Source organism: Poecilia formosa, unplaced genomic scaffold (genome assembly GCF_000485575.1).
Source record: "Poecilia formosa unplaced genomic scaffold, Poecilia_formosa-5.1.2 Scaffold6, whole genome shotgun sequence".
Lineage (NCBI taxonomy): Eukaryota > Metazoa > Chordata > Actinopteri > Cyprinodontiformes > Poeciliidae > Poecilia > Poecilia formosa.
In genome coordinates this window covers 1,754,930-1,782,250 of record NW_006799945.1, presented here as the reverse complement: position 1 = coordinate 1,782,250, position 27,321 = coordinate 1,754,930, and the positions used below count along the sequence as shown (strand labels likewise).

Here is a 27,321-nt window from a genome sequence, read left to right as displayed (position 1 = left end):
AACATTGATTCAATGACACAGTTTCAACATTAGTTAATTGGCTAGAATTGAATGGTTGTTTTATAGTTGATCCACCATCAGTTGTCGACCTCAACCAAACATGCAACCTTTGTGATGATAATTCAACATTGAATTAACATAATTTCCAACAAGCCAACAGCGAAGCAGCTGTGTGTTTGGGTTATCCCACTCATGTAAACGGTGGGGGTGGACCGCTCCACTCCTTGTAGTAAGTTATAGATGTTTTTGTGTCAATATATCACACACACACAGTCAGTGAGAATTGTTATGAACAAGTAAGAAAATGTACAGAAAGGAATCACCACCGACTATCCTCTGCAGTGGTTAATTTAAATGTGATAACCCCCGCTCAGTAATAAAATGCTCTGACCCAGAGCGCTGATGAGGAGGAGAGGAGGGGAAGGGGTGCGGCAATACATCTGACATTGATTCAATATTGATCAGATGTTGATCAGACATCAGCATTTCAGTCATTAGATTTCAACCACAAAACAACATTGATTCAATGACACAGTTTCAACATTGGTTACTTGGCTAGAGGTGGATGGTTGTTTGATGGTTGATCCACCGTCATTTGTCGTCTTCAACCAAAAATCAACCATTAATCAGACTTCGGCATTTCAGTGATCAGATTTCAACCACAAAACAACGTTGATTCAATGTCAAAGTTTCAACGGTTTGATTGGATGATTGTTTGATGGTTGATCCACCGTCATTTGTCGACTTCAACCAAAAATCAACGATTCTAACTATTTTTCAACGTTGATTTAACATCATGTGCTATCTGGGTATGCATTGAGGCAGGATGCTTTGTCAGTCTGTGCCTATGAGGAGCTATTGAGTGTTTAACTTCTGCTGTAGCTTCCCTGTGAATAGCACCACTCCTATGCTGAACCTGAACGCGACGCATAGAAAATCTGTAAAATAAATATCAACCTTCCAGGTGTTGTGGTAATTGTTACACATTAAAGAGTTTAGATTTTTTTTGGAGTGAGGTTCTGTGTGGTTGTAATCAGTTTAACCTGTTTTTGGTGCAATAGCAGACTACACAGTGTGAGCTAATCTGGAAAATGAAAACAACTGACAGGCTCAAACAATGTCACTTCACATGGAAGCATAGATATTTTCCTGAAAAAAATAAATGATAATTTTAAAGAATCTCGCTGGAAAAATAATCTAAAATAACTCTTTATGGTTTACAAAAAAATTAGGCATTAGTTTTGCCAAATTTTCTGAAGAAGAAATGCAAGAAATGATGCTGATGGTGATTTATCTGCAGCAGAGGCTTTATCACCTCTCATGGTTCTTCCTTTTAGTGCTAGCTGAATAAATGAACTGAACTTCAGCCAGACGCATTACGTAAGAGATATGTGGCAAGACAGGTTCTTAGCCACTTTCTGTTTGGCATAGAATGTCAAGCTTGACTTTCTTTGCAGCTAGTTATAACAACACTGCTTTTGGATAGCAACAAAAACTAAAACTCAGTTGTTTTCAAATTCATAAACAGCAACATCTACACCAGTAAATAACTTGGCAATCTACCTGGCCCATCTTCACTTACCCCTGCGGTATTCAGTGATGACAAATATATTGTCATCATCAATGACTTTGGATTTTGCCCCTGTTTTTGTTTTTTTTGTTTTTTTTTTTCCTCCAATGCAGCAGCCCTGGTGATCACAGATTCACCTGACTGGGCGTTGTGGAAGCAGTACTCCTTGACTTCAGTACTTGGTTGTCTGTTATTAAGCCGCCCAGTGAAACTAAACTTGGCGTTAAGAGCCCTTGAGCCACTTTACCTGTTGTTAACCTCTTGTATATCTCTGTATTTAGATTCTCTCAAGTTCTCCCCTGTGCAGCTGTGGAAGTCTCTTATCCATCTTCAAGAGTACATCTCTCCAACAAAGATCCTTCCTGTGAGAACTCACCTTTCTATATGAAGCAGCTGCTCGTGCCTTTCCATCCACCTAGCGGCCCAGTCACCCCACACTCTGGAGATGATACCTGGAATAAGAAATAGGAAATTAACAGGTTGCTGGAAAACTTAGCCAGATAAAATCCAGCTCCTTGTTTTGCACCATTTGCTTCTTACAGTGGGTTTGGGCTCTCAGCTACTGAGAGAAATGATTGCTTCCTGCAGGCGTTGACTCTGTTGAAGTTTGAAATTATATCCAGTCGCTAACGTTTGTCCGTGACATATGTAATGCGCCAGTTCGACACTATGAATTTTATCGGAAATTACCTGTGCTGCAAACAAGCGTCCTCCACAGCGAAGAGAGAAGTGCTGAGCCGAAGGAGACAACTGTTATGTTGATTCAATATTTGGAAGCATGGCCGACAGACTGAACGGCTTCGTTCACTTCCTCTGCTGCCATTGCTAAAACTAGACAACTTCTCCTTCTGTTCGCTGATTGGCTGGCAGAAATTAAACTGGAGAAATCCCAGTGAATGGTTCAGACTGGGCTGTGGAACGAGATTTGAATCGAGTGAAATTGCATAGGATGGTAATGGCCAGGCTAATGGGAACCTACATAAGACTCAAATCTCTGTCTGCACTATTCGATTCTACCCTTACGCCTGAATAAAAAAAAAAAAAGATAAAAGGAGAATTCCAGTATTTTGACATGTTTAAAAAAGGAGCTAATTAGAGACTAAAATTGCAGCCAGGAAACAAACGTGAAGTTTCCTTATTTCTACTTTCAGACTGGAAGAGCATGACTCATACTCTTGATACATTTTGAGCAGGGGTGAATCTCAACAAATAAGCACAGTTAAGTACAAATAAGTACAATTAGCTTTATATGAAAAATTAAAGAAGCTATGGAAAATAGAAAACTATTAGTTTCAATTTCACTGCACTTTTTTACTCACAGCCACGAGGAAACCTTTCTAAGTGTCATTTTTTTATCAGTGTCTTTCAGCCCCGTCTCTTGTCATTTTGGGGCTTTTCATTTCCTCTTCACTTTGGTGTTTGCTGCCTTTTCACAGGAAGTTATGGTCTGCCCTGCCCCTGCTGCACATCTCTCAGTTTTGTTCTCCTGCAAGCAGAGTGTGAGCAGCGGCTCACCCTTATCTGATAAATACCTCAGCTCTTCTTCTCGTTAGAGAAAAAGCTGCCGTTCATCTTCTCCTCTGCTTTGCTGCAGCTGATCCATCTGTCACTCAACTACAGCCCGGGCGCCACCATGAGCTTACGGAAACTCGGTGAGTATCATCTGTGCGTGTGTGGACCTGTTGTTAATATTTGTGGTCCTTTTTACATATGTTGCTCCATCATACAGTTTTGCAATGTCTTAGTTGTGAGAAGTACCAAAAGTGTTTTATTTTATAAAAGCACATCAACTATGTAGCGCTTCAAACTCACATTGGTGTGGAAAAAACTTGCGGTGGCAAAAGACCTACTTGAAAAATCCCTCCGTAAATCCTGCTGTGACCCTGAAGGAGTCAAGTATTCACAGAATAATGCAAATACAAAGTTTCCTTCATTCTTCAAACATTAGTGAAGAAAAACAAGGTTAAGGAGTCAGTTATGGAGAGACTCCAATTATGTCAACTATATTGGTTTTGAATTATTAATTTGAACCAAACAGTCAATGATAAACAACTTCACTAACTTAAGAAAGGATTTGGGCTGCACACATTTGAATTTAAAGCATGTGTTTTTGTTTTTTAAATACACTTACAGCTTCAAATAAAAGTAGGATTTCACACTATGAATTACTTGAACATCCTGTAGCAAAGTGACCTCAACCATGTATCCATCAGACAGCTTCTGACTGGGTATTTGACATGTTTGTCAGAATTTTTAGCTAAAGTTAATTGATGTATGCATTATATTGATATTTGGGCTGCACAGTGGTAGGTATCACTGTTGCCTTGCAGCGAGAAAGTCCGGGGTTTGAATTCTGGCTTGTGGTCTTCCAGCATGGACTTTGGGTATTCTTTCTGTGTGGGTTTCCTCTGGTTACTCTTTCTTCCTTCCACAGTCCAAAAGCATTACTGTTGGGCTAACTGTTTTTTCTAAAGTTATTCTTAGGTATAAGTGAGTGAGTGTGTTGTCTGTCCTGTGTTTCTCTATATTGCCATGTAATGGATTGGCAACCATTCCACTTCCTCTCAGCTGATGACTGCTGGAGATGCAGGGCTGGGAGAGGCCTGCAATGATAAGCAAGTACAGCCAATGAATAGATGGACATTCTCATTAATAGTCAGGCTTTCATTTTTTTAAAATCAATGCTTATTTTGCCATTTCTTGTGCTTACATTTACAATGTGCACAATAAAAAAAGAGTCTTTGGAGACTCTGATCAACTTTATGGACTTAAAATGCAACCACATGTGGTCAATTCTCATCGTCAGTACCAATCATATTGTCATCCTTCTCACTGTATGACTCTCAGTAAACACAAATGACTTGTTGACTATTTTTATAAAATGTGCTACTGCTAGATTCTAAACTCTCAAAGAGCAGAACAAATATTAAAATACTAGCATCGGTAATCCCAAGTAACGTTGTTGCGGACCAACATGGTTTATTTCAAGAGTAACTTCTTCCAGTCTGGCCTTGTGGGAGCTATGTGTTAAAAGTGGTAATACTAGTGAAACAGATTTGTAATTTAGAAATAATTGGAAATCGTCAAATAAGAAAAAAAAAAAACAAAATTGCATCTGTACTGGACATGCAGATAAACAATAGGAAACTTGTTTCATGAGTTTTGTCCCTAGATTTATATCTTATCCACCAAAGGCAAAGATATTACAGTATATAGGGTTTGAAACCTGCCCCTTTGTAGGTGTGCTGTTTCCTTTGAGTAAATGTACAACAAACATAATATTTGAATTCACAATATCTGCATACAGTAAATTGTTAAATGCAGAGAACTTGGCCCATGTGTTGCAAATTTGACATTTTAAAATGAATCATTTGAATAAGTTTATAATTTACAGTAAACTGCTTTGTCCCTTGCAGGGTTATTATTTTCAGAAGCGTTTACGCTGTTTATTGAGATGCAAAGTTTGATGCCCACATTGTCGGTAATCTTGGGTGGGTCTGTTCCACTTCTCTCTCACTGTCGCTTCTGCTTTTCAGTTATTTTAGGAGATTTCATGCAATATTAAATTATCTATATACTGAGTAGTTTCCTATAAATGAAATGAATTATGTAAAAAAATAGTAAAAATAAACAAAGAAAGGGAATCTCCAAAGTATGATTTTGAATTGATATAATTTCTGTAATATTCAAAATGTTACAGAGTTGTCATCTCACCAACCCATGCTCTCAAACTGTTCCCATTTAAGGTTTCAAATGGTTTGGCAGCCTGACCAACATCTCTTTTCGTCGCTCCACTGACAAATCGGACTCAAAGGCCTCGAAGTCAAAGGCTGGAGATGATGGTGAATGTGCTGCCTCGGGTAAGTTGAGTCCGGTTGTCGAGACAACGCTGGACGATCTGGGGGCAATGCGTCCTCGCACTGCCAGCTACGTCCGCTCCAGTGAGGACTACACACATGTGGGCACGCTGCCTCGGCTGCTGATGAGAAAGAGGGATAAAAGCAGCAAAGGTGAGCAGGGGTGATGTTCAACAAATTATTGCAAATTATTATTTTTTTTTACTGATGCTTTCTGAAACAGAGAGTTTCTAATAACCCATCTCGCTACAGCAATCTCCAACAGCAGTAAAAAGACTAAAGACAAGAGCAGCGTCAGCAGAAGTCAAAGCCAGAGACCAGCAGGAGACAAGAAAGAGGTTTCACAGACACTTATAGGTTCCTTGTCCAAGACATCTGAGGTTAAAGCGGAAGTCACTGCTGACACAGGGTTGAAAGAAGTCCCTTCAGCTGAGGGTGCAGAACATGACCCGGATGTTACTTCAGCTGATTCCAAGACGCAGTCTGAACCTGCAGAAGATCCCACAATCAACCAAAGCATCCAGTCTGGAAACAATACCGCCAGTGAGGAAGTGCTACCATCTGGTGGTTCAGATGTAGTACATCAGTTGGAGGAGAAGAAAGTGTCCAAACCTGAAGAGATTCCTGTCAGTCAAGAAAGAGAAGAAACTATTGAAAGTGATGGATTAGAGCTAAAGGAGGATGAACAGGAAGCAAAGATGGATGAAGGAGACGACATTTACTGGTGAGTTTCTGTCTTCTAGTTTTTGTTGATTGAGAAAAAACAAACATTTGTGTGCAATTATGATTATTATTGAGTCATGTTTCCCTTTATTCATCTTTTTAGTTTGCTGAGAACAATGTTTGTTTAATTGACACTTAGCAAATTATTTTTGCTCTTGTTTGCTTTGAGCTGAAGTTAGATGAAATTGTTAGTGGTTGCTGCCTCTGGTAGAGAACTAGTTTTTTCACAAGTATTGCACAAGCTATGATCTTACTACTACAAATCTGTGTTTTTTTTTTTGCTTTCACTTATAATATTTAGCTTTAGTTGCTTTACAAATTAAGGGTGTGAAACACAAAATATGTGAAAGGATGTTGCACTTTTTTTTTTAAAAAAAAAAGAAGATTTTAGAAGTAAAGTTGAATGACTGCATAAGTTTTATTAATCAGACTCTTGATGAGTAAATTTTGCTGTATTAAAGTTTATTTAAACATTAAATAATAGTTTGTAACAAAATATATTTTGTGACAAACAGTTCTGTATTGACAGTAATCAGATAGGAAACAGAAAGAGAGATAAGCGGGTGAAGAAAGTCTGCGGGCGGTGAATTGAACCCGAGACAGCTGTGTAAAACTTTTCAGCTTCTATAAACAAATAAACTAAAGTAAGATGCTTGTGACCCCGACTCTTGGATAAGCATTCAAACATTTTTTTAAGAGTCACAGTGGTACAAGGGCAACACTTTTAGCATATAGAGCTGAAAGTGCATTTGTATTGCATTGCATACAAATGCAATATTTTGCATTTGTATGTTGTTTTTATTTGTTTAGGTTCTCTTTATTTTTCTTTTACACTGTTTATGAAATGCATATGCTTTCTCATTACAATTTTTGGTATTTAGCTCTGAGTATGGGGCTCCTGCTTTACAAATGTGCCTCCACAGTGAAAGAGCAAATAGTTTTTTTGCATTTAAGATCCTACATTTTGAAATTTTATTCTATTTTATTTAATTTGATCCCAGTTGGGACTAAATGCTTTTCGAAAATAAATGGTAGTTTGAAATTATTTTAAATGTTTCTATTTTGGACAAGATAAACATTGGGCTTGATAAACTTTCCCCTAATTTATGATATAGTGAGGGAATGATGCACACAGAATTAAAATATAAATACTTACTCCCATATATACATACACTCCCACTAGTATTTGGCTAAATGTCTTTCAAATAGCTGCATCGGAATGACAGAGCTCATTTCAGTGATCCACTAGTTTAGATTTCTGTTCGTTGCCTGCTTAGAACACCAATTAAGCCCAAGTTCCAACCATCTTGGATCATAAAATCTATAATAAATTTATACTTGTGCACCAAGTCTTCTTTTCAAATTTCAGCTGCATGTTTGTTTGTTTGTTTTTTTTTTTTTTTAAATCCTTCTACTATAAAGAGAGATCAGTTGAAAAGGAATCCTGAAAATCCCAAAATGAAGTGTTTTGGTGAGCATGAGTCAGATTTTACCAGCAGTGGTACAGAAAGCAGAGTTCTTCAACCCTGTGGTAGGCAGAGCTATCGTCTTAGTTTGACTGCTGTGCACATACACAAAGCGGTACATGTTACGCTGCAAACACAGTCTTCTTTTAAATGATGCGTGTAAAGTGAGAAGATACTTGGATTCATTCCTCTGCTTTTTAAGGCAGCAACTAATATTGATTGCTTTTATTGATCAAATGCGTCTGGAAAGCTGCCGGTCGGCTGCTGGTTGGATGATTTCTCATTTAGCATTGATTTGCTCGTACACACAAAAGATCCTGGGAAATTAGCGTTCTTTGGGCTTATTGTGTGTGTTTCTCACTGGGGCAGCTGATTTATTAATAACTTTTTGCTCTTTGGGAGTTTAAGGGAAGAATTAAACCTCTATATGTGCGCAGGCCGCCTTCACCCAGACAGCTTGCATTCCCCGCACCGTCATCCCTGGACACGTGAAAGACAGAACCCGTAGGAAACGCAGAGTGCACATATTAGGTTTCATTAGTGCTGTGTTTGCGTGTGCTTGTTTAAAAGCACAGGCTGTATATCTGCTGCCATGTAAAGACTCCCATGTGTGAGCAGAGAGTGTCTGGCTGGCCATTAGTTCAGCTCAGTTACCGTGGGAAATAAAGCTCTGTACATCAGGCTCATTCAACAGCTCTCCCTCCTACAGTATGTCAGCTCAACCCCAAATCACCACTCTGTCCGTCCATCTCTCTGACTGCCTCTGCTCTGTGCAGCTCTTTGCATCTTTTTCCTTCTCAGCTGCCTGACAGTATCTCTTGCTTCCTTTGGTCGTTGGAAAAAGAAGAAAATAGAAATGGCATGGCGCCAATGTGTTTCTGTGATAATCAGCTCATCTGACAAATGTGAGGTTTATTCTTTAGCCTTTAAAAGTTTTTTGCGCTTCACTGTTTTAAACTGATATTTGTTTGACGTGTGTGGTATGAGATAAAATTGACCGATGGTTCAGCTGTCCGTCCCTCTACCTGGTTTTGAATTCATTCATTCGGTTTCTTTAATGAAACACTTAACTTTTATTTGTTGTGTGTGTACTACAATTTAATTGTTAAAACACGTGTTTTTATAGAGCTCAAAAATGTATTCTGTTCTTCTGACGTTTTTTTTTTTAAATGGTCCCAAATTCTCAGCTCAGGCAAGTATAAGGGAAATCCATGCATATGAAAATTGTATAAAACAAAATGGAGTGTATAAGAACCATACTTCATTTTCTGTGCAGCTTCAAAGACTGGGTCTTTAGAGCCCCGGTGTGTGAAGAAAGTTGCTGCTAATCTCTAGTTTGCAGTTCATTTCAGTAAATTGCGCCATTTATGAGTTCAGTTTATTGCCTTGATATCAAAAACATTTGGCTTCCACACATGGATATTTTCACACATCCATTTTTAGTCAACGTACCAGAATTTGAATTATTAAAATGACCAAAATGTTTCCTCTTGATGTAATTTTTTAGATTTAATCTTTAACTTTTGGAAATGCCGCATGCACAGTGTGCATTGACAACTTTAGCAATGACTTTTCTAATTTCTTTCTCGCGATATGTCAATCAACAAGTCGGAAATTCTCTTTAAACCGCTTTGTGTGAAATGGACACAGTTATGTGTCTGCATATCTGTACTCACTGACAATAAGTCTTCTAACTGCCATGAATTAACACAAATTTCTGCCACTATCTAACAAGACATTATTATTTTAGCTCAATCCTTACAGAGAGATGCTGTGTTATCGGCACAAAAACAGAGGGGAAAAAAATGCTAATTTCTGAAGATAACAGTGGGAGCTTTGTAAGGCAGTGTGGAAACTATCACCATCCCCTCTCCTACTGCCATAAATGGACCTTTTGATCTGGCCTCTCCCTCTGGTTGTGTGTAACACTGCTTAACTCCCGGCCTTCTGAGACGTATCTCACAACTGGGACTTGCACCAATTGATCTTAAAACTTGCTTGAGAGGATAATTGCCCCCTGCGCTTGCTCTGGCTCCTCATTGCAAAGCTGCGCTGCAGTAACCGCGGACGGACTTCCAACGCTTTTTGACACATGATCGGGATCCATCACAAGCTCGTGTTATATGCTTGCCACCAGATTTGAGAGTCCACACTCAGAAACCCTTGAAGCGCAGCAGGGTTTGTTATGTTTCTTTCCATGAGGCTGAGCAGCATCCACATTTTAAGCACTTGAAAGCTTGCGGTAGACATCCATGGGAATACAGGCTCTTTTTTCTTCTTCTTTTTTTTTTTTTTAAAGAAGCTTGTATGTCTGTGGTAACGTGCACCTGTTAGACAAGCACATCAAACACAAAAGAAAGAGGGTGAGTATCAAAGCACAGGTATACACAATTTAGGTAGCCTTTTTTCCTTTGTTATATTGCCGAACATCTTCCTTCTTTCATCTGTCTTTTTCTTGCACATATTCACTTCTTTTCATTCTCCTTTTCCAGCCACATGAAGCCGGCAGAAACCCACGCAGAACAAGTTCAGGTCAGTCTTTAGATGTCTTTCCATTTTTATTCCTCCCAGGTTAAATATTTCTTTGGATGTTGTGCTTAGAATTGTCGCATAAAACACATTTTAGCCTTCATCTGTTTTTCTATGGTGTTTCCATCAGTGTTTTGTTGCATTAACTTTTTTTTTTTTGCGCTGTTCAGCTGGAAACACTTCCCCTGCTCAACATTATTAAATTAAAAATTTTATGCAAGTGCTGAGATGTTGGTATCAGCCTTCAATCTGTCCTCTGTTCTGCTCATTTCAGCAGACTCACTCTGTATTTAGTCTAATTTAACCGGCCATTTAGCTAATTGAATTTTTAATGGCAATGTCAGCACTCTACATTTATAAGCAGTGCACGCTTCCTCCAGCAGGTGGCGACATCCTCTCGAGCTGAGAGGTCCATATTTATGAGTCTGTTTTTGACCTTGGACATAGTTGGGTTTAATGCACCACGTACACAAACAAACTCTTCAGGAATAAGATCAAAAGTGGACCCTGAGAGATGAAGGATGAAGCTAAATTAGAAAGGATGGGAGAAGAAAAGACGGAGGGAAAGTGGGTGCTTGAGGAGCAGTTTTTGTATTGATTACACATCACCGGTGAGGTGATAAAAGCCTTCTCCTGTGACCCTGACCTGTATTCCCTCTTTGTAAAACAAATGTCTCAGACTCAACAAATTGACTGTAGATAACCATCTTCCCAACTCTTCTCTTCTTCGGTTATTCTTATTGTTTGAGGCAAACATCAGTTGTAGTTAAAGACCAAATAGGAATTAAAAGAAAATCTTTGCACATTTGGACTCAACAGTTGTGCCAACATTTTCCAAATATGTCGCATATACACTCAAATACTCCTCAAATATTGTTTTAAGCTATACTGCTGCTCTTTTACAAGGACCTTACCGTTTTATTTCATGTCTTTTGTGGCAACTCTCTGACACTCCTGCTAGCTGCACTTATCCAGCCTTCTTTGTCACAGTTCCAGTTGTTGTAAAGTTTTGAACTGTTGTTCTGACTGCAGATATAGACATTTTAGAGAGCAGCTCTGCTCTTTGTGACATATAAAGATCCACAGCCAAGGCTGTAGATAAACATCTTCCCAACTTCCCTTCCCTCTTCCCTCAGTTAATACAAAACTGAGCATGCTGTCTTGGCCTTCCCATTTTGAAGTTTGGAGAAGAGTAATGGACCTCTGTGTCACAGCAAGGCAAATACTAAATATTAACGTGGATACATACATGATTCATTTTGGAAAGCTCAAACTGAAAAATTACATAATCACATTTTAATTTGTTTTTTTATTTTTACACTGAATCAAATTATAAGTTGGATTTTTTTCATTTTGTTTTTCCAGACTATTCTTGTATGCACTAATATATATGAACTTATGTTGACACATTTTCACCAGTGATGTGAGTGGATGTGTTTGGTGGTGCGTGTCTCTCACATAAACTCTGACATCTATAATATTGCAGTCAAATTATTCTACCATATGTTCTCTCTTAAACTTTATAAACTGCATGCATACGAAATAAAAATAAAGAAGCTTTGCACTTCTTTCAACTCTAGCAGACCTAATGTTTTATGTTCATTATAAACACCAGTCCTGCATGATTTGTCACCACAGCAGCCTCACCCACCCGCCCGCCTCCCAGCCCTCTCCCTAAAAGCTGCCAGCAGTGTCCCCTTCTCCTTCCACCTCTCTGAAACATTTATGACAGCTGATGTTTAAATCAGGAGTCGGCCTCAGCGCACCCTGTTATAATGGGAGAGACCAGCCCAGCGGCTCAGTTTTCCACATGTGCTCAGTCGCACCCATGCCTATACACACAAACACTAACAATAAAAATTGGACAACACTGAACAAATATTATGCATCGGATAAAAAAAAAAAAAAAAAGATTAAATGCTGGGGTTAAATAAATAAATAAAGTATTCACTGCCAACGTCTCGGTTTTATCTTTTAACATTTTTGCCGGGTTTTTATGAGCTGAAGAAACCCCAAGGGGTGGGGAGGTGGAACGGGTTGGTTTATATGAGGTTTATTAACATATGTCTGGGACTCTCATCGCTGCTCGGGATAAAATATTGTGTGCGCGTCGTGTGTGTGCGTGTGTGTGTGTGAGAGGGGGTTCAGCTGTGGATCAGTGTGTTGCTGAATGTTTGATTATGCGAATGGTTTTAAATTTCAAAGATCTGCAAGCGTCTGAGAGGTGCTCAATTAAATCAAAGCAGCGCCCTTTGGGGGGATTGCATGTATTATGTGAGCTTCTGCTACTGTAGACTGAATAAGTGCGGCACCTTTTTTATTTTTTAAAGAAATGAACATTTTTAAAAAAGGCCTGGTTATCTTTGATATCAGTTACAGTTATTTTTGGTGGGCATCATCACTATGCTGTGTGAATTTTCATTATTTATTAGATTTATGTCAGCAAAAGTGATAAAAACATAATAGCCTTCTATAAATCATGAAATATCGTGTGTGTGTGTTTCTCCTGTAACACGTGAGCAGCTTTTTTAAGCTCTAACCTCAATCTATGGAGAACGCTCCTCCATTTAAGTGTCAGATGACTGCTGGCGATTTGATGAACTCTTTTAATTTTGCAGTTCTTCCCCAGCAAAGCTCAACAGATACAGACTCATTGACCTCAATTATCTCCATGTCAAATCCAGACCCACGTAGGCACCTGACTGTATAACTTCGATGACATGAACAGCAAGATTAAAAGACGGGAAACACGGTCAGCAATTTTAGAAATTCATTTTGACTGTCACAACTTGGTGATACGGTTGTTGCGAGAACGGACTGTAGTGTCCAAAAAGTTTTGGAGTGATTTCTTTCCTTTGTTAAAGTTTATTTTTATGCAATGGTATAATGAGATCCCATTTCAAGCAATGCATTCTGTGATTACAATGTCTTTCCTTTAATTTCCTTTTAATATCTTTGGATTACTTGGTGCATGTATTGTGCTACACCAATAAACTTGCCTTATTACCTAACTTTATAAGGTTTTATAACTAACTACCTAACCCACAGTCAGGCATGTACAAAGAACTTCTAAAATTACCACACCGTCAAAGTCCCACCTTTTAAGAGGCTCAGCTAGGATTCATATTCATACTCCCCTCATTTTGCGTATTTTGTCCACCTCTTCAAGGTCAGCATGCCACAAATCAGCACACAAAGCCAGGAATGATGCCACATTCATCTCTCTTATACAATATGCCGCTTTATTCACACTAAAAAAATGTGCCTTGTTGCCACAGCAACATATCGGTTAAAGGTTTAGACATTTTAATGTGATTATAGCAAGACAGCTGAATTTAAATTGCACAATTTCATGCCTAAATCTTTTTTTTTTTTTTTTTTTTTTACAATATATCTGTGGAGACAAAGTGTTTGAGTTTCCTCTATATTGCAGCAGTCTGGTGTTACGAACAGGCTTTGACACACATATCTAAGGTTTAATGCAGATTAACCAGAAGGTGGTTAAGGTCCACCCTGATGGTGATCAGATACACCAATCACAGAGAGGCACATACACACAGATCATTAACTGCACCCTTTTAACCCCCCCCCCACACACACACACACACAGCCTGCATGGCCTTTGTTTTTAGGGCATGAACACACACATTGACACAGTTACAGATGTGTTTGCACATATAATCTCTATCCCGCGGTTTATCTATCTCTCTCTCTCTTTTTTTTCTCACACACATTTTTCCACTCTTCCCACTCACACCTTTTCTATCACGTGCCTATCTCCCACACATCCAGACACACTCTTTCATTAGTAAGACGCTCACAGGCACAAGCAGGGATTCTCCATTGTCCTCCCTATCAGCCTGCGGGATGAGGCTTACTAATTAATATTTAACTGAAGCCCGCCTCCAAGCAGGGGGAGAGATGAGGAGATAGAGGACTGGAGTGAGAGGAAGGTGGAGGGATGGCCAGGAAGGGGAGCAGGAGGGCGGAGAAGAAGAGTGGGGACAGGGATCAGAGAGGAGAAGAGGCTGGAAGGAGGAGGTTAGGCTATTGATCAGAGGGATAAGAAGGTGAGAGATGAGAGCAGGAATGCTGTGATAAGACCGACTGGAGAAACACTGGATTTGATGGAGAAAGAGAGAAAGTCCGTGGTGCAAAAGAGACAGAACAACCTCAATGAATGTATGACGGGATAAACTCTTAGAAAAATGAATTTTTGGTCAATTATAGTAAGGTACGTGAGGGTTTTAATAAATTTAGCACATCAGCAGAACTCAAAATTTACATCTTCTCAGCTGTGTGTGAAAACTGGCATATCCACCAGAAATCTTATCTCACTCTTGGATTATTTTTTTTTATTTTTTTCATTTTTTCAAAAGAAAAGTTGACTCAGTCTTGCTTTGCTTAATGCCTCATCTCACCCGCCACAGCGACTTGATGTCTGTCATTGTGATTCATCTGAGGATGCGAAATGACACACGTAAACAAGTGTAAGGCTTGAGAACCCATTTCACTTTGAAACAATGACAAGTTGTGCTGGAACCTTTCACTGGTGCAAATCTGAAGAAGTCAGAGGAAGCCGGAGTTATTGGCAGAATATAAAGTATTCACACACCTCTGAATCCCAGAATGTGGTGGCTCTGTTCACAGCTGGGAGACAGTGCAGTTTGATCACTTTTTTCCTCTCTTCTTACCTCTGTTAGGGAGGTTTGCGCAATAACGACTCCAATTGGCAATCCTTTATATTATCTACAATATGTGTGTATTTTCATCTGCAAAGGTTGATTCAATAAGGTGCACTTAACAAAGTTACAATACAAACTTTAATGGTGTGAGATTTTCTCACACTTTCCACAGCAGATCTTCGGTTTTTGCTGTAGTTGATGTGCTCACTTAGGTTCAAACCACACCTCGGTTACGTCTCTAATTACTCAGCAAACAAACCCTCAGCTGGCCCACCCGCGCAGCGCTTCTCCACCCCATCCTCCTCCTCCTTCACTCCTTCCATCCTCATCCCTTCCTGTTTTTCATTCTCAACCCCTGTGCCCGTTTTATAAACTTGTTTTGTCCCATCCATCCAGCTCATCCCTTCTTTATGATACTTCCATATTCTTTTTTCATGTGTCTCTTTATTTTTAACCACTTTTTATCCATTCAATCCCTTTGTCCCACTCATCCTCTGCATTCTTGTTTTCCTAACCTCATTTTATTCCCATTTAATCCCTCTTGTTCTCCTCATTTTACCTTTTTTTTTGACCATCCCATTCTCACTGTCCATTTTTAAAACCCGTCCTCAATCCACCCATTATTCTCACACCTGCTTGTATTGAGTTCAATAGTATATTACAAAGCGATATTTTTTTTCTTAGATAACCAACATTTGCCTTTTATTTTACTTTTTACAGATGGCAATAAACCTCTCTGATTACAAGACAACTTTTTAACGCTTTCTTAGAAATGTGGTGCACAGACAAAGCAACCGGTATGTGTGGGCGTAGCGCACCACAGCTACCATAATATATACTCGTGGCTGTGTCATAAAAGGTTTTGTCGTGGTATTATCGAGCAACAGCAAGAGGAGCGCAGGTCTCCGAGAGATTATTTGCGTCCCACCCACTGTGTAATCTGTCTAATCCACGCCTGGATGATTTGAGATTACATTAAGAGGAGACGATGTGGTTAATGAATCCATCCTGTGTTTTGTTGCTCTGCATTTGTGACCTTTGGTTTTTATTCCTTTTGGCCCGCTAGCATAGATTCAACAAGCAGATTAGAGTGGGGTCAGAGTGCGCGTGCTGGTACAGGGAAAGGATCTTTCTTTTCTCCTTAGCTCCATCTCTCTCTCCTTCTTTCTGCATTGCTGCAGTGGCGCAGGCCCAATTAAGTGCAGTGTCAGAATTTTGGATGCTGTCAGGGCTCCCTGGCTGGCGTTTCCACGGTGAAGCGTCCTCAACAAAGTCACTCAGGAGGCCTCCGGAGATGGGTGCCCCACCCCACCTGACATCTCCCTGCTGATGTGTGTGTTTCTGTGTGAAATTGGCCAGTGAAAAATCACACCCTGTTATGCTTGAAACACCTGCCTCTGCTTTCCAGCTCATAATGAGCTGTCTAGCTGCAGCCGGCATGGCCTTTTAGAGACACATCATTATATTCAGCTACGCACAGGCACACACAGGTAGCGTTTATGATACAACCAAACTGTCTGCAGAGGTGTGTGTGGTAAAATGTAGACGGGAACCTAAAGACAGAGTTCTGGATTTTTGAAGTAGGAAAAAGGCTACGGGTGCTTTTCATGTTCTGGTGGCGCCTTTACCTCCGTCTCACCTGTACAAAAAACTTTAAACTGTCCCTTTAATGCTGTTTAGCAGAGTCTGTGTCACTTTACTTGTTGTGGAAATTCAGTTGTTTTGCTATTTCGTCCTTTTAAGTGGATGAAATTTACCTTTCATAAAATCAAGTGTTGGCCTAAATGTGTAAGACTAAACCTCTTGCAATGTAAATGATCACTTTATCTTATTGCCAATGTATTTAAAAATATGAGTTCTATTCCTCAAGGAAAATATTCCACAGAATGCTTTAGAATAAATTTCAGGATCTATCAAGTTGTTCTTTCAGTATAGCGTTTACTAAAACCAACAAATCACAGTGAAACTGACATGTTGGTAATCATAGTTTTTTTTTATTTCCTCCGTTTCCTGTCCGTTTTTCACAGTAGTGACATGGATTTAAAATAACATCTATTGTTAGTTTGCTTTAAAAACTAGATAGATAAAATTCTGATTTGAAGTAACATTTGTTTTAGCCTGCTGTGTTTTTATTGTTCTTGAAAACTGGCTAAAGTTGATTGACTCTTTATGGCGCCCCCTCTGGCCAAATGGTAACGTGTCCACAATATTTTATTGAATATGACAGAAAACGGCAAGCTTCAACTATTTACAAATACTATTTTTTCATTGTAGTCTGCGATTTTTAAGCATACTATATTAACAATGTTAGATATTCCAATAATACAATTCCTGAGATTCTAGCCTGGATAGTGTGCTTACGCCAGATTATCAGTGCTCAGCATCCGCCCAACCTTTACAAACTTTCCGTCCCAAATCTTTTTCGTGCAAAGAAGTGTAACTGTGAAAGACTGAATAAAAATTGCCATCACAAACTTCTGTTGGATTTTTCTCTCTGACTTCAACGTCATAGTTACAAGGCACAAATACTTTTTGTGCCAAACCTTCGTAGGAACCCCTGCAACAAATTACCTTGAAACTTGCATCATTGACTCAACCCCCAGTTGTCTAATTCTATTCTCAACTTCTAGTGTCAAACCTGAAGACGCTCTGAGACGTCAGAGGTCCAGAGAAACTTTGCTTTTCTTTGGTACACTTAAAAAAAATGCAGTTTTTTGTTGTCCCCCCCGAGTCCCCCTCCGCTCTATCTGTTGTATATTTGTATATTTCTTCAAAAGGAAAATACATCTCTACACCTCTGGCTATGCGATGTGAAGGTGTGACCATGAACGTAGCACAACGCAGGCTGCACACGTCCTCCGTTCCTCTCCCTAATCTCCTTCATTCATCATCACATCTTTTAATTTTCTCCCTCTCCTCCAATCTTTTTCTCACTTTCTCTCCCTCCCCTCCCCTTTTTATACCCTCGCCGCTTGTCAGCATTGTCTCAGCCGCTCTGGGAGCTGAAGGGAAGAGGGGTTGGTGTGGTGGGGTGAGGTGTGGGGGGGGTCATTGTAGGGGGGGGGGGGGTTTCTGCCCAGCAATTCAACAGCACTCCTCTCAGCTTCAGCCTGTAAGCATTCTCCCCCCCTCCCCACCCCTCATCATACACCACCCTCCCACCATCCCTCTCCCTCTGGTCCACCCTCCCCCCACCCACACCCCTTTCATGGGCAGGCAATGAGGTAATCCCTAGCAGCGGCGTGAAGCAAGTGCAGAGAGAGAGAGAGAGAGAGAGAGAGAGAGGAAGGCAAGCAGAAGCGAGCTGAAGCAGAAGCCGGTGCGGGGCAGGAGTGTGCGGGGAGGGATGTCAGCAGCTGCACCATCTCTCGCTCTCATCCTCAGCACTGCTCGTGGGTGAAAGGCTGATGTTGCGAGCCGGCAGCCGGGGCTTCTTTAGATGTGCAGCTTGCAGCCTGCTCTTGTTTGCGAGTGGTGGCAGAATGTTGAGGGTCTGTTAGGCAGGCGGAGAGGAGTGGGAGAGGGAGAGGCTTTTGAGCTCTGAGGTTGGTGTTGGTTTGGACTCCAGGAGTAAGAAGAGGGCTAGGTGAGGTAAACCAAGAAAAAAAAAAAGAATTAAAGAGATTGGAGTGGGAAGGTGTGAGCCCAACATGACGGAGAGGTGTAGTCTGTGGAGTGCTCTGTCAGCTGCAGCATGCTGCTTCTACAGGGGATCCTTCATGCAGGTGCAGGTGAGTGCTTTTTTTTTCTCTCTCTCTCTTTTTGCGCATGTCACCATCAGACATATGTGCACTCTGATTGCACACACCCTTTAAGTTGACTTATTCTGAACATATGTGCATGAGCGTGCATGAGTGTGTGTTTAGGTTTTTCTTCCTGGGCTTACTCCTGGCTGCCTTTGCTGTCCTGGCAGCCGGTAATGTCAGCCTGCCTTGTAGTTGGCAGACTGATGATATCATACACTCTGCACAGCACTCGGGGTGTCAGATGGACTGTGTGAAAACTCTGCGTGGACAGAGTTGGAGAGGGGTGCTGAGGGAGGGGAGGGCTTTTTGCTGTTTTTTTTGTTGTTTTTTTTCAGGGGGAGTTTTGAGTTTGTGTGAGGGAGGGAAAGGAGCACAGGAATGAGTATTTATTGTAGGAGAGTTAAAGAATATGTCCGAAGGGCACAGTAGAGAGTGTACGGTATCATCTTCTACTTTGGTCTAAATCTGGCTTGAAGCTTGAAACCAAATATCTGACCTTATTCTAAGAGAAAATGACACCCTCGACTTGTTTTGTCTGTGTTTTTGTGTTTGTATCTGAAATGTTCTCTGTATTTCTCATTATTTCTTACTTTTATGAACAAAAAAACAATTATAGAGAGCTCTGCAGAGCAAAGCATTAATCCTGATGTTGACATGTTCCACCTTGTTTAAGAACATTTTGTCACTGTCTTTGAGTTTTCTGCCTCTTGTTTCAACTTCTTTTTTCTTTTTTGACACATCTGCTTTTATTTAGAAACTCAACCTATTGAACTTATTTCAATTAAATCTGCCATGGTGTTCCTCTGTAGGGGTGCTTGCGGTGGAGCTGTGTGTGTGTGTGTGTGTGTGTGTGTGTGTGAGGCGGGATTTAATTACAAGTCACTGAATAGTTAAGAGTTAAGTGGGAGCGTTTCTTGGATAGGAAAATAAATTGCTTTAATTCACTCTAACTTGGTTGTGTTTACAAATAGTGTGATGCTGTCTAAAGACTAATATTTACTACGCGATTCATTCTAATTAAATAGGCCTGTCGGGCACAAAGCAGGGAACTGAATAACCCAAACACTCTGCTACACGGAGAAGCTTTAACTTTGTTGCTTCTATTCAAGTGGTGAAATAGGAGTAGACAGTCTATTTCTTATTGGCAGTCAAAGTGGATGAATCGTATCTCGGTTAGATTTCTTCCACTATAACCCATATAGTCGCACTGCGATCAAATCACTGTCCAATTCAGTCCAAATTATAACACAATGCAGTTAAAGTTATTACTGTTCAACTTTGCTATCCGAGGAGGCGCAGCCAATTAGATTGAGACAATAAGTCGGTTCAAGAAAGAGACGCAGGTAAACACGTAAGCACTGATCCCAGGAGCCCCTCTATGGTAAACTTCATCATGGAGTGTATGCATAGCTAATGGCAGCAATAAATCCCTGAATGATTCAAAGAAAGAGACACACGGACACCTGGCCAGGAATACTTTCTGTAAGAAAGAAGAGCGCGCATGCCATTGCTCCATCAATGGCTTGATGCAGGAAAAAGATTTGACTGGCAGCATTTTTGATGAACACTCGGCCAGGACTACTGAAAGGTAATGTGAATATTGGCTCAATCAATAACACAGGGCACTGAGCTACGAGTACTTTCTGTGAGAACTAAAACAAGGAGAGTAAAGACGATTTATTGTAGCTGCTGTGTTGCTGGGGGATTTTGTCCAGGGAACAAACAACAGTCAATCACAGAACTACTCAGTACCTGGTCAGGAGTTCATCCTATGAAAACTTTTTACTGTGTTTTTGTTTATTTTACTTCAGTTCTGCAACTTATATATATATGACTGCCTTATTTACTTGACTGTTGGGATTTTAAATGACTTCATTTATTTTGCTTCAGTTAAATGCGTAGCAGTATTTTGTAGGTTTGTTACAGTTTTGCCCCTTTGTGTATTCACTTTTTTTTTTTGCAGTGGCTTGTCACGATGTCAATAAACATAATACGCATTGTAACAAGTTTATAATTCACATGTCCAAGAAATCATTCCTGCGGATTTTATTTAGCCATCAGTAAAGTCATCCTAAGGAAGAAGGAGGGATGGTGCTTCATCCATTTGGATGTATGACTGTGGAGCACAAGTTTGACACTGATTTATGGCTGCTGCTTTTTGAATTCTGGACCATGTTTGGGTCATAAAGTTCCACAACAAGTTTATGTGCTGGCTTGGTTCAGATAAAAAGCTCAGATCTGTTAGAGTAGCTGGCAGTATGTTGCTGTGTTACTCCCAAACCATAAAAACGACTGAATATATGAGGCTAGAGTTAGTCCAACACCACAATTACCTTGACTCCAATCATCTTCAAGTGTATGCTTGACGTCTTCATCTCTGTTTGCAGTGTGTTTCTGTAGCAGTATGATGTTACCACAGACAGGTTTTGCATATTGACCCAAGTATTGCTAACTTGAAAAACTTAAAGCAGTGCAGTAATCATTTCATGTTATATATATGTATATATATAATATGCCTTTTACCAGTTTAGGCTTTGCCACATTAATACCACACGGTAATATCCTATTATAATATGAAAAATGCCTATTGAAATTGCTTGAGATGAGATGCTAAAGGTGCATCTCAGTTTTGAAAACTGAAAGGTTTATACTGACCTGGTGAGTAACAGTGAGAGTAATTACTCAGCATCACTCTGCATCATTAGCAACTGCAGTCTGTTTTTGCCCACGCTGGGTCCTGCTGCTTCAGTGTCCATTAGTGATGTGAAAGAGAACCATGTACAACTTTTTCTTCTCTTTTTTTCCCCTCAAATTTTTCAAGGCAAATCGCTGTAGCAGCTCATGGCAATCATCCCAGTCAGATCAACTTCAATAAAGACAAAAGTGACCAAAAATGAATTAAAATGTCACAAGAGTCGCTTGGAATACCTTCATTCTTAAAAAAGACACATTTCTGAATTCGACAAGGAGGGCACGTTGTTTTGCTGTTGCCTTCTGGAAAAAAAAAATGCTTTTGACATGGTGACAGTGGTCTCTGACCTAAGTTCATCAGCTGTATCAGTGGGGAGATTACACTTGATCCCTTGGTCTAGACTGCAGTGTGCTGACTGTGAACACACAAACCCCTGCATATTTTCACACGCAGAATAATATGTGGCTTAACAAATGTGTCTGCAGTGCTTCAAGCATGTAAAGTGGGACCCTCTCAACAAGCCCCCAGACTCCGACACATACACACATTCACAAACGCATTTAAAAAAAAAAATGCATCGGCCCGCACGGAATGATGGCCTCTTCTGCTTTGATTGTTTTTTAAATTAATCTTTTGTTTCCCCCCCTCTGTAGCACCTTCCTTTACCTCCCTCCCCCTCCCATCTCTGTGCCTCTCAGTGTTTGAGCCTGATTCCCTGCTGACCTGACCAGCTTTTGGCTGTCGTCATTCCAGCCGGCAGCTGGTCCTTGTGTCCTTTAGCGTTCCTGCAGTCCCACTTTATCTAGAATGTTGCTGTGACCTCCAACCTTGCAACATGGCACTCCTCTGCCATCCAGTCCCTTGCAATGTAATGCAAGTTTCTGCTTGTGGAGGCTTACAGCACTGATGAGTAGTGTGGTGTTTTATATCACATTCTGACTGTTTTTTTTTTTTTTGTCATTTTGAATTCTTATGTCATTCAATTGCATGCTTTGGATTAGCAAGGCTCAGCTAAATTGTTCATTTGGATATGATTTTTTTTCCAGGGAGACTTATTAGAAGCTTACACCATAGCCTGACTTGATTGATGTTTGACTTTTGTTTGTGAAAGTTTAGTTTGCTAAAGTGATAATGCTAAACTTAGCTAATTGTCTGTTGGTTCGTAAAAGACTTTTCAGCTTGCTAAAGTGGTAATGCTAGCATTAGCTTGTTTTCTGTATGTTTTGTGACTTTTTGGTTTACTAAAGGTCAAACCTTAGTTGCTCTTATGCCTGAATGTGACAGTTTAGTTAAACAAGCTTTGTTAGCTTAAACATAACCACAAGATGGTTTCCATTGTGCTTTGGGAGAAACAATGACATCTCTTAATGTATTTATTAAGCAATTTTGGTTATTGAAAAAGTTTACCTAAGAACTGATTAATTGATTGGTTTTTAAAAGGAAAACTATAAACATTCCATTTCTTATTTCTTATTACATTAATCTATTGTTTTTTTCCCCAGGTGCCCTGTAATAAATCTTTCCTACATATTGAAGTGGTGAACTTTATTACATTGACATCTCTTCTGTATATCTTTTCCATCCCCTCTTTCACAATTTAATAACACAAAATTAAACTCTTCACTGTTTCTTCGTTGTCTATAGGATTTCTTTTATTATCTCTCATGTACTTCATCGTGTTTACCTTAGATTTATTAGTTTTGAGGTCACAAAAAACTTTGCCATCAATTCGCACCTCTTGCATGTTTGCTAAAATACAACTTTAAAAGAGTAGGAAGATTTTAGTTGGTTTTGGTCCTGAGTTCTGTCCCAGCAGGCTCTACATCAGTTCATCAGTCATGTCCCAGAGGGGGGTCGTTGGTGTTTGGAATTAGCTTTACCCATCACCCCACTTACTGTCTCGTCTGTGTGTAGTTGACTGCATGAGATACGGCAATCCTAATGCTGTTTGTGTGTATGTGTGTGTCAGTCCGTGCCAGAAAGGGGAGTCCAAACCGATTGGTATGTTTTAGTACTGAAATATTCACCATGTAATCCCCTCTTCTCCACTCCTCCTATCGCTCTCTCTCCCTCTCCTCCCCAAAGCTTTTCACTGCAAATCCTCTTTTGGCGTGCCCGCCTGTCACACCCTGCAGGCTCATAGTGTGAAGGGCAGCTGTGCATGCATGTGTGTGTGCATGTTTCTCTGGGCGTGTGTCTGTGCGTGCATGGCTAGAATTGCCTTGTTCCCGACTCCATATTCTCATTAAAGCGCTGTGATAGTTTGGGCACTAATGAGGAGCAAGAAGTCTGCCGTTTTGTGTGTTTGCGTGTGTGTGTGTGTGTGTCGGCCGTATACGAGTGTGTTTTATATATTTACAATAACATGTGTCTGATTCTCCAGAATGTTACTTACTGGTTTGTAATGGCTATTTTCAGAGATTATTGTTTTGGCATTAGTTAAAGAGAGTGTTTGATTTAAGCTTCTGTAAGTGAGCAGATTTTTTTATTTTTTTATGTTACGATTTTGACACATTTAAACTTTTGTGATTCCCTCCGAGCAAAGATTTCCTGAAATTAGTGTGAGCCAGTCGGCGTCAAGTCAAACAAAACGTGGAAAAACGTGCCCCTCCCGACTCAACCCCTCTTTGTTTACTTGCTTAATTTCGCACATTTCCCAATGCCTTTGGGATCATGGGTATTTTCTTTGATCCTGTTTATGCAAATACTGCTATTTGATATAAGATCAGACGATGAGACGTGATGCATAAAGAAAAGGCTTGTCCTGAGGAATTTATTAGTTCTTGACTCTCTGAAAGCAAGAACAAAGTAAAATTCCCCAAAGCTGCATACATATTTAAACCTTTTCTGTAAACAGTCTCCTTTCATGCCAACATCACTTCCATTCAGTTTTGCATTAAAATGTTCGGAGCTGGCGAGACTCTCCTTTCACTTGAAGAACTTTCATTGCTGTCGCATTCCATTGGTGATAAAAGTTTGTTTCCAAAACTGAGACAAAGTTCCCCTGAATGACTGTTATACACCGATATCACTTGCCGGTCACCTCTGATGATGAAGTCTGAGCTCGTGATATACAGAATCGCTTTGCGGAAGACAAAAAGATTCACGTCTTTGTTTCCAAAACAGATGCTCTACTTTGCCATCCACACTGATCTCTCCTTGGTGAGGTTTTGGGCGTACACCGGTATAACTTCACTTTTGTTTTTGCTTCCTAAAGAAATCAGTCATGATTGGTGCAAATGCTAGAGAGTATTGGTCTGGAAAGTATCAAATTTTGTTCAAGAACGGATACTATAAGTTGATTTTAATCGGCTTTTACGCGTGACAGTCACAAGGAACTGATCCCTGTTTTAAATTTTTCATAGTATGTTAATGTTTTTCACTGTAAACATGTTTAAACTTCTTTATTTCATGCCTGGGTAATTAAAATAACAATGTTTGTGCTATGTTATACAGAGCTTGTCCCTTTGTCATGAAGAAAAAATATATTTGAGTAGGTAGGTAGCTTGAAAATAGAGATTTAATGAAAATCTGCCATTAGTAGCAATGATTAGGTTTACTGTATACTGGGAGAATTGAAGAAATGTAACCTGTGCAAGAGCATTTTATTCATTTAAACACAACTTAAGTCAAGGCTATGTGTATTTTATGGCCTATAGAGTTGTTTAAGTTATAAATACTTGTTTTAATTTGATAACAAAGGTCTTAAAAATCTGTTGAAAAGCCTTAAGAGAAACTTATTGAAAGCTGCATAAATCCTGATGAATACAATAATCACACATAAGGAGTACATTCATTTATAGGCAATACTATAGACAATAGACAATACTTGGAAGTATGGGCTGGTTCAACACTTAAAAGCTCTAGTTGATGCAGAACCATCAAATGTTAAGCATAAAGAAACCCCAAACTAATCCTCTGGGTTTTAGTTTCAAACACGGTACCTCCAAGTGCCTCTCTGATCATTTCCTGAGTTAAACATTACAGGGTTTGATGTTTCCTTCACTAAACTAAGTCTTCAAACTTTTATCGGGCATGCCCTCTTCACACTTAAATCAGTCTACTGAGTCGATGCAATAAAGATGAAAATGCTAATATTATGCAATGCAATATTAAAGGAAAAAACCTAATGCATTTTTGCTGGAAGGTTTTTATTGGAAACCAATACAGGAAATATTGAGTTCCATATAGGAGAACGCTAACGAGTCCACTGGTAATTCATTCTTCAGCACTGGTTTGTCTCTTTCAGACTTTGCTTTCAGGCTCCTTTTAACTCCTTATACTGGCTTTGGAAGTTAAATCACTGAAAGTTAATTGGGTCTTTGGCTTCAATTTACTACAAGGAAAGGTTACTCTAAAAAGGCAAACATATGTTTTTCATTTGTGAATGTATCAAATGTGAATTAGCAGATTACGTTGACGTATGGCTCGCTGAGTCTCTTAGGAGCAACTTTTGACTTGTTTTGCAAAGGGGAATTGAACAGATTGAAATCTCAGCTTTGACTGAGATTAGTCTTTAGGTCATCGAGGAGATGGCTTTAAATGAGGAGTTTAAATAAATCCCTCAGTGCGTCATCTGAGGGCAGACCAGATAGTCCAGCAAAATGCATCGCCCGCTTTGCCACTTAAACAAGAGAAAATGCAAAAACAGTCTCTTCATATTGTGGCTTCTAGCTGCAGGCGAGGATCACGGAGCTTTCCAGCTCAGTGCTTCGTGTAATCATCTTCTCCCTCCTGCATGATAGACGAAAGCTCTATCAAGAAGAACACAAGAACATAAAGCTATGGCGAATGCTCCTGTGCATTTAATCACAGGTTAGACTCTTGAAACGGAAGCCGGTGCAGGAGAGATTACACTCAAGAAAGCATTGATGTGTGGTAGTTTGAGATAAGATTTGACTCAAGATCATCTACCGATGGCAACATTTCTTGAGAGTTTATTGCAGTAGCCTGTGTTAGGAATCATATTATTCTATTAGATTTTTAAATCTTGGTTTTCGAGTGTGGATTTTGGCTTATGGTAAAATATACATAGATAATTTAAATAAACAAAAAAGCATAGTAAAATTGGATAAAAAAAAAGATCTTTGGTTTTTTTATGTCCCACATTCATTCACAACTTTAAACGATGACTCATGAATGATAGAATCTGTCTCTCATCTCTGTTTCGCCACTACACTCTCAGAACTGACTCAAACTACTGCTGCAAACTCTGTGTGTGAGAAAGAATCCTCTGAAGTCTCTCCATCAGACTCCCTCTAAAGAAATTACACAGCCGTGGATTCACAATGCCTACACACACGCACACACACTCGCACACATACGCAGCATGCTCACACATGCTGGGCGAGGCGCAGCTGAGAGCCAGTTTGGCGTGGTGTGGGGATTTGAAGCAGGAGGTTGCCAATTGTTTGCTCTCTTCATCTTTGACCTCTCCAGACCTGCGCAGAACACAGAGGATATTGGACATAAGGCTGCCGGCGAGTTTAAAGGCTTAGTTCTCCCAAATGAAACAAATAGGCATTCCAGCATGGGGCATTGGGCTGTCACGCTTCTGATGCTTATTGTTTGAACACAACGTTAGGCCTCCTGCTTGAAATGATACAAAAAGACAAAAGTCTAAAAGATGCCACCTGCCGTACAATTAATATGTAAAAAGGGGGTAATTCTGTTTTGATCCTGCTTTTCTGCATAGCACAACAAATCTCAAGGCACTTTGCATAACGCTTCCAAAAGTTTGCCTAATGTTAATTACTCCAGCAGAATACAGTTCTGATCAGACCAAGGCATGCATATGGGGACAGTGGGAAAGAACCGCTCCCTTTTAATATAAAAGAAATCTTCTGTTGTGAACAGCAACAAAAAAAGAAAACGTATAGATGCGTTGGACCATGAGTACTTTCTATAGAAATGGAAAAAAGCTATCAATGAAGCTATTGGTTAAGTTCAGGAAAGACAGTTGGAACGCTGGAGCTCAGAGCCAGTAGTATTAAGAATGTAGATAATGGATATATAAAGAAAAAGACACTAAATCCAAATGCTCTGAACCCAGA

General features: G+C 39.8%; 1 protein-coding gene across 4 annotated transcripts in view; it reads left to right on the top strand.

Annotated features, from left to right (window-relative positions):
- Positions 1-3,041: 3,041 nt before the first annotated feature.
- Positions 3,042-27,321, top strand: part of sh2d3ca (SH2 domain containing 3Ca) — a 56,529-nt gene continuing 32,249 nt past the window's right edge. Inside the window, exons 1-4 of one of the 4 annotated variants that reach the window (XM_007566490.2) lie at positions 3,042-3,222; positions 5,317-5,580; positions 5,680-6,151; positions 10,109-10,148. In XM_007566490.2, the coding sequence (XP_007566552.1) occupies positions 3,204-3,222; positions 5,317-5,580; positions 5,680-6,151; positions 10,109-10,148 (795 nt within the window). In that variant the 5' untranslated portion in view covers positions 3,042-3,203. Of the gene's footprint in view, positions 3,223-5,316; positions 5,581-5,679; positions 6,152-9,558; positions 9,980-10,108; positions 10,149-18,001; positions 18,562-27,321 lie in introns of those variants that run through there. The other 3 variants (XM_007566481.2, XM_016679019.1, XM_007566499.2) reach the window with 3 other exon arrangements.